Below are 8,056 nucleotides of genomic sequence, written 5' to 3'. Positions count from 1 at the left end.
ATGCTTTGTGAAATGCTTTATTGCATGAAGGGTGCCAAATTGGTATAAAAATCGGAGGTGCCAACCATTGTACCCCTTACGCTAGTTATGACCAAATCCTTATTCGAAAAAATTCCTCCATGAAATCAAGGAAATTTATTATAACGTCTCTTGGAAGATCAGATCATTATTTCGCAACACCCAAAAACTATTGCATCATATAAAATTTAAAATTAAATCAATATTCACACATGTTGTCTCTATTTGGCAACTTGCTAAAAATTAATCAAACAAATGTTATCTAATTCAATATGAACAATTATATTGACAAGCAAATATAGTATGAAACTGCTTTGTATTTGCTTAAGTGTCTAAGCAAATACCTAGATACTTCCTAGTTCATCGAATATAAAAGGAGTCCTTTTGCAATGGTAAGGTACATTCGTTCTACATCAGTTTAATCATTCAATATGATAAAGTTTGCTCTAGCTTTGGTATTTGGCGGCCTTATTATTGGGTCGGCTTCAGCCCTTTCACTCAAGACTACTGTAAGTTTCAAAATAATTTTTTTTTTTATATTTTATTTTCCAAAAAAAATATCCTTTTTTTTTCAGGCCGAAAGGATCAAAGAACACAACTATCCAGTGGAGAGCCATGAAGTTCAAACCTCAGATGGCTATATCCTAACCATTTTCCGCATTCCATACTCCCCCAAATTGATGAACCAAAATGACACTAAACCTGTAGCCTTCCTTCAACATGGACTCCTTAGTTCTTCCGATGCCTGGATCCTAAATGGACCCGATAACGCTTTGGCATTTTTATTAGCTGACGCCGGTTACGATGTTTGGTTGGGAAATACCCGTGGCAATGCCTATTCCATGAGACATTTGACAATTACAAATCTTCTACTACCAAGTTTCTGGGATTTCACATGGAACGAAATGGCTGTCGTCGACTTGCCAACAATGCTTGACTATGTACTTCTTAAGTCTAACCAAAAGGCTCTTCACTATGTTGGTCATTCTCAAGGCACTACAATATTTTTCGTCCTCATGTCTGAAATGCCAGAATACAATGCCAAAATCAAGACAGCACATATGTTGGCTCCAGTTGTCTATATGAAAAATATGAAGAGTCGAATAGTCAATTTAGTCGGTCCAATGTTAGGTTCTCCAAATTTATTGGCTGAAGTAATTGGAAATACTGCCTTAGGAATGAGTAATGATTTTATAGAAAAAATAAGCTCAGAAGCTTGTAAAAGTGAACTTTTGAAGCCAATGTGTAAGAATATCTTGTTCTTGTTGACAGGTTGGGATTTGAAATTTTGTAATATGGTGAGTCTTTAAAACCTTATTCTTGTCTAAGGAAATTTTAACTAAGTTTTGATCTCTTGCAGACACTTCTACCAGCAATTATGGAAACTCATCCATCTCCATCGTCCTGTGGCCAAGCTATTCATTATGTTCAAGAACACAATTCAGGAACATGGAGTAAATATGATTATGGATTTATCGGAAACTATATGAAATACAACCAATTGACGCCACCATGCTATTCGGAGAAAAATGTCGTTGCACCAGTTCGATTGTATTACAGTGACAACGATGATTTTGCTGCAGTAGAGGATGTTCAAAAATTGATAAGTCTCTTGCCGAACGTTGTTGACAGTGTTCGTGTTCCTTATCCTGAATTTACTCATTTGGACTTTTTGTGGGCCACGGAAGTTAAGACTTTGTTGTTTGATAGAATTATAGAAGCAGCTAATTATTACGAAAAAACTGGACAACAGTTGCAAGCACCCAACCAGGAGCTAGTAGTTCCAGATGATTTAAATTAAAAATGCATTTTGCATTTAAATATTCCAGTGTGAATTTGTGCCATAATATATGTAGTTCTGTAAAAATGAACTCTAATAAATAATTTTAATATCAAACTATTTTATGGTTTCTTTTGTTGTAGAATTTGGTATAATTTTTTCTCTACTACAAATCTGCTTTATCTTGGTCGGCTTTCATATGGTTTTGTATCAATTCGGTGAATAAAAAAAATAATCGAAAATGTAAAAGTTATCTTTCCTAATTCCTTTCATTGGACCGCCCATTTACGCCTTTTAATTAATTGTTTTGAACTTCTTCTTTAAGTAATATGTTCTTGCATTGCATTTCTCTTAATAATCCATTCACCAATTAAAAATTAGCAACTTATTTAGTAGTTTATAATTTCTTAATAAATTTAGACCCGCCCATTTTGAACAATTTAAGAAATCATCTCAAAGTAAATCGATCTCAAAAAATTAAATATCATTATGTTAAATATTTGTCTATCAACGGAATTGTTCAAGCAAAGAATCAGCCAGGTTGTTCAAATATTTATTTATCAGTTTGTTCAAAATTCTGACTTCAAATTCGACGTGATACACCGGCAGTAAATTAAGAATTTGTATTTGGTTGTCAACACCTGTTTTTGTATAAATGTTTGCATTATTAAATTTGTACCAGGTAGGTAGGTATTTCCAATTGAATTTTTAGTTCATTAAATTAAGTTTTGTCAATAAAGGCGTTAGAAATAGCGCCAATTTTGACGGGCCTTTTTTTTATTTTTTATTTCATAAATTTTATTCAGATTTTGAAAGGTTTTCAGTACACTTCGCAACTACTGTGAGGCAAATTTTAACAAACACTTTTGTGAACTGAGAATGTGCAAGGTATTTTAACTTTTTCTAAATTCAAATTTTCCAATAATAATGGTAATAAGTTTTGACCCAGTGAACATACTAGGTTTTCGGACAAAAGTGTGCATAAAAGTCAAAAAAACAAAATGAAATTTTGACAAAAAATGCAGTGTTTTGAAATTTTTGAATTAATTTTTTGAACATTTGGATTTGGGGACAACTTTTCGATTTGTCAAATGATGTGCATTATTTTATTTATATTTTGTACTTAAAATCAATATACCTAAAATGAAAGTCTGGACGTATTTAAAATACGTTTTAGAGAATAAACCTGTATTTATTTTCTGATTTTTAAATTTTTAAAAGGGAACAAAAGCTAGCTTAAATCTGCAATTATTGTTTTTTTTTTTTTCAAAGAGATTTAAATGTTTTACTCGGAACAATTTTTGAATTATTGTTTTTCGAAAAGGGGTTCTTTCTTTTGAAAATGTAAAAACATGACGATGTACTTTTAACTCTTTCCGGGGCATTACAGTGGTAAGAAAATCGTTACAAAAATTTTAGTATTTTTTTTTTTTCAAGCATTAAAGTGCATTGGTATTAAATTAATGGCTTATTTCTATGTAAGTCTTCAAGAAAAAAAAAATGTAGGTACGTAAAAATGTGGTATTAATTTAATACCATTGCACATTAAAGCAAAAATAAATAAAGCAATAAATAAATAAATAATAAATTCCGGGAAATTGAATTTTTTTGAAAAAAAAATTTTCGACGACTAGGTACAGTGACGGACAAAACAATAAGACCACCTCTATCACTCTTAAAATATTCTCTCTATCTCTTTTTAAAATGAAATAAAACGGCTCTTTTTACTATATTCTGCTTAAAATAACAGAACTATTATGAAATAAAAGAAAAAGAACATGCACAGATAATTTGATGCAAAAAATAAATGTATAAACTAAAAAAAACTCTCAAATCGTGTGGACAAAACAATAGGACCAAGTGAAGTCATTTATTTTTGTATTACCTAGGATTCAAATTTTAAACAATATTTTAAACAAAATACTCTTGTGAGATCATTTAATATTAGTGGAGCAAAAAAAAAAATTGGGAAAACATTAAAATGGGTCGTGGAGTCCATTGTTCTTCAGCCTTGAGAGAATTGATGCATTAACTGACAAGAGAAGGCAAATCAGAACGGGAAATTGCCGAAACTATTGGTTAATTAAAAAAAGCTTGTATTTAACGCACTAGAGCCCCCAACAGAAAATTTTAAAATAGGAACAAAGCGAAAAACTTCACAAAAACACGTCTTAGAAAAAATGCGATTTTCATAAAAAGACACTTTCAAGTCATCTTCGGACATTAAATTAGAGCTAAAATTGCTAATAAGTGAGAAAACGCTCAGCAGAATACCATAAGAAAAGTACCTCTTCAAAAGAATAACCAGGGAAGTTTCACTCCTCAGCAAGAGACATCGCAAAAACCGAATCAATTTTGCAAAAAACCATTTTAATTGGATTGGTCCAGATAATGAAGAAAAATGGCGTAATGTTCTGTAGCCGGACGAAAGTAAAGTCAAATTAGTGGGATCACATGGCAAAAGATGGATAAGGCGCCCAAAGAACGCAGAATTCAAACCGCAATACACAAGACAAACGCTTAAACACGGTGGTAAAAACATCATGGTGTGGAGGTATTTTTCTTGGCACGTAGTAGGTATAATTTTTTGGATTAAAGAAAACATGGACCAGCATTTGTATCCCAATTTCTTAGAAGAAGTTTTTCTTCCCTATACGGAATGGAAAATGTCCCTAAAATGGCAGTTTATGCATTATAATGACCAGTCCAGTTCAAATATGGCTTAAGGAGCATAGAATTAATGTTATGTCTTGGTTTGTCCGATCGTCGGACCCAAGTCCAATTGAAAATTTGTGGGCTATCGTTGAGAAGTCATTGGGTGCAAAAAAGTCGAGAAATAAGGATGAGTTGCGGCAAAAACATCAAGAGGCTTGGTATGCAATACCGAGACACACTTCTCGAAAATTAGTCGAATTAATGCCTCCAAAAGTATGTGCGGTGATGGCAAATAAGGGCTTTTCGACAATATATTGGTTTTGACCACAAAAAGAATTGAAATATGAAATAATTTCCATTTTTTGAGTAGTGGTCCTATTGTTTTGACCGCTTTAGAAATCAATTTATTTTCGTATTTATTTATTTTTTTTATTTAAACAAAAAATCTTGTTAGATAATGAATTGATTTAAGCTCCTGATACTGTAAATTTTATATTAATAATTTTTTTTCTTTTAAAAACAAATAAAAATATGTGTTTTATGATTTGTTTTTAAAGTAAGACGAAGTGGTCTTATTGTTTTGTCCATCACTGTATATTTAAAACACAAATTTTGGAATTTAAATTTTGAAACAATGGTAAGAGCATATAAACTTAAAAAATTAAAAATAAGATTTATTTTTGAAGTGAAAACTTCTTTAGTAGGTATCGTGAAACACGATGAAACGAAAAAGCGACAGGAAAAATCAATTGATTATAACTTTTTTGTTTTATTAGATAGATGAATGAAATTTATACTGTAGATAGGTAATAAAATAAACTATTACTGTACAAAATATCAATTAATTTTATATTCAAAATCCTGAGATAACGGTGAAAGGATTTTTTTTCTAAACACGTCATATATTTTGATTTAGAGCACATACAAATTTGATTTAACTTTAGTACGCATACTGATAATATTAACTTTCATTTGATGTGATGTGATGATTTGTGTAACGGTACGTGCTCTACAAGTTACACAATCTTAAATTGATGAACTTGAAAAATACCTCAAAACACCTGTAGAGATCTGTTGACAATGACCATTGTAGAAAGTACTGTAATCTCAGTTTGAAATTTAGACATAGCCTTAAAAAATTTTGTAGGCATCGTAGAAATATGATTGAAGCGTCATATAAAAGGTGAAATAATAAGCTGTCAGATGATATAAAATTTATTATGGGTTGTCATTTAAAAGAATGGATTTAATGGTTTAAGAAGAGAAAAAAGACTTTTTTTTTTGCATTTTATGATGATAACTGATTGGGTTAAAAAAATTCTAGCTCTTTTTGAAGATAATTGTATAGACTAGACATGGTCGGTAAAAATATTTTGAACTGAAGCAATAAGCTTTCAGATGATATAAAATTTATAAGTTTGTATAAGTTGTCATTAAAAAAAATCATGTGTGCAATTCAAACGTGGTAGATCTTAAACCTTAAAAAATCATTTTTCTTGAAAAAAAAAACGAAAAAAAAACAAATTTTAATTAATAAATTGTTTTAACATGAAAAAATGATTTTTTAATGTTTCACTTCTATTACGTGTGAATTGCACACTTGATTTTTTTTTTTTTTGGCCTCAAACTTTCGAAATAAATTAATTAATTTAGACGTTCAAAAATTTGGAACAATTTCCAAAAATTCAACTTTCGTGAAATGGGGTCAAAAACGGGTTTTGAAAATGGTAAAAAAAATGGAGCATTCTGGTGTTCCGTGCCGTGCCAAACGAATTTTAACAAAACTCATAATTCACACTCAAGAAATTCTTTGGGATACATTTTCCAGGAGCTTAATAGGCATCAAAAATATTTCTATTGAAGAATCTAGGCTTTTTCTGACTTTCAAGTTATAAATCTCTCCCTAAATCTTTCTTGTATGCGTGTTAGTAATTCGAAAAAATTGAAGAGACCTGCATATTTTTTCTACCGAGTGTGAATGACTACTGTAAGATGCACTTCTTCAAGGCTTCAAGGAAGCTTTGTCAATTTCTAAATACTGGATTTGAACGCAGATCATTCAGAAAGATAGTCCATCCTACTAACGACTTATCCAAAATGCATAATAATAAAATAAATTAATTTTTTTTGGAAGTCGCTTCAATAATTCATTTTTATTTTAGTTCAATAAAATGCAGCTGGGTGTCATAATCTGACAACTGAATTCATTAAATAAAATACAGTAAAGTAATTTTGCAAAACAACAAATAAACTAAAAATAGTCCATTCTTAATGGTTTATTATTTTTGTATGCATTGGTCACACAGTAGCCAAATGCACGTCGGCAGACGCGTCGGGAAAGAACGCATTTCCTGTGCATAAATTTCAGTTGTCATGTTTACAGATAATGGAGTTATTTCAGTTCCGCTGTACCAAACAATAATTGAAGCTGACACTGGCACCGGTGGTCATTTGAAGTAACTTATCAGACAAAGTCATCATCGCTACGCGACGGCAGCAGTTCCACATCAGAGAATATTATCATGCAAGGGGTACATGTCGCACTGTTTCCGGTTATATTCACAATTGGAGTAGTGTCTGCCATCATGGTTGTTTATTGCAAAAACCTTTTGTAAGCATTTTTGTATTAAAGTTTTATTTTGTTGGTTAAAACTGAAACTGCAACTGATCCATGAAGAGGCCTAAGGTCTTAAAAAAAAGAACAAAACTCTTTCAAAATTGAAAGGAAAAATGATTTATGTAAAAAAAATGGGGTAAAATGTAGTTATATATATTTTATAAGTGGGAACCATTTAAAATTACCCTTTTTAATGCTTGTGGATGAAAGCTTTACAAAAGTGTATGACCCGGTCATCATAATGAATGGAAGCATTTACATTGTAAGAGCAAGTGTATCAATAGAATTTTTGATTCTGGTCAGAATCAAAATATCAATTTTAAATTTTTTACATACGTAACAACATGAACCATCAGGGTTATTCAAATATTCCCAACAATCAGGATGAAAAAGAATATTTTTGTTGCACTACCACCATCGACCGACTCGACTGGATTCAAAAGCACCGCATTCATGAAAAATCCAACCGCAAAAAGCATAAAAACAAAAAAAAAGTAACGCGGAACACTCCACAGCAAAGAGATTTCAATTATTAATTCCTTAGTTCAGATTTCGAACACAAAGTTGCTGGGGTATTTTTTTTTTTTGAGGATTACGCCTCGAATGCGGTCGAGCGTTAAGCACAATGTGGCAATATGTGGAAAACGATACATTGTTAAATGCATTTTTCGACAGAGATTTGATGTGTTCCATTCATAACTTTCTTTTTTTTTTGTGGGTTTAAAAAAAATTGAAAGGAACGTTTTTTTGTATAAATGCAGACAAATATAAGAGATGTTATTCCTTTTTGGGCATTTTTGAAGTGAAAACTTCTTTAGTATCGTAGTGATTTGAAGCAAGATGAAACGAAAAAGCGACAGGAAAAATCAATGTTTTAATAGATAGATGAATGAAATTTATACAGTAGATAGGTTATTAAATAAATTATAATTGTACAAAATTTCAATTAACTTCATATTCAAAATTCTGAGATAACGGTGAAAAGA

General features: G+C 31.0%; 1 protein-coding gene across 1 annotated transcript; it reads left to right on the top strand.

Moving 5' to 3' along the window:
* The first annotated feature begins 302 nt into the window (after window positions 1-302).
* Window positions 303-1,825, top strand: LOC129906203 (lipase 3-like). The gene is made up of 4 exons (XM_055981876.1): window positions 303-410; window positions 459-527; window positions 594-1,316; window positions 1,379-1,825. The coding sequence occupies exons 1-4, from the start codon at window positions 408-410 to the stop codon at window positions 1,817-1,819; spliced, it is 1,236 nt and encodes a 411-aa protein (XP_055837851.1). The 5' UTR covers window positions 303-407; the 3' UTR covers window positions 1,820-1,825.
* Window positions 1,826-8,056: the final 6,231 nt, after the last annotated feature.

This window comes from Episyrphus balteatus, chromosome 1 (assembly GCF_945859705.1).
Source record: "Episyrphus balteatus chromosome 1, idEpiBalt1.1, whole genome shotgun sequence".
NCBI classification, from domain to species: domain Eukaryota; kingdom Metazoa; phylum Arthropoda; class Insecta; order Diptera; family Syrphidae; genus Episyrphus; species Episyrphus balteatus.
This window is presented reverse-complemented; position numbering and strand designations above follow the sequence as displayed.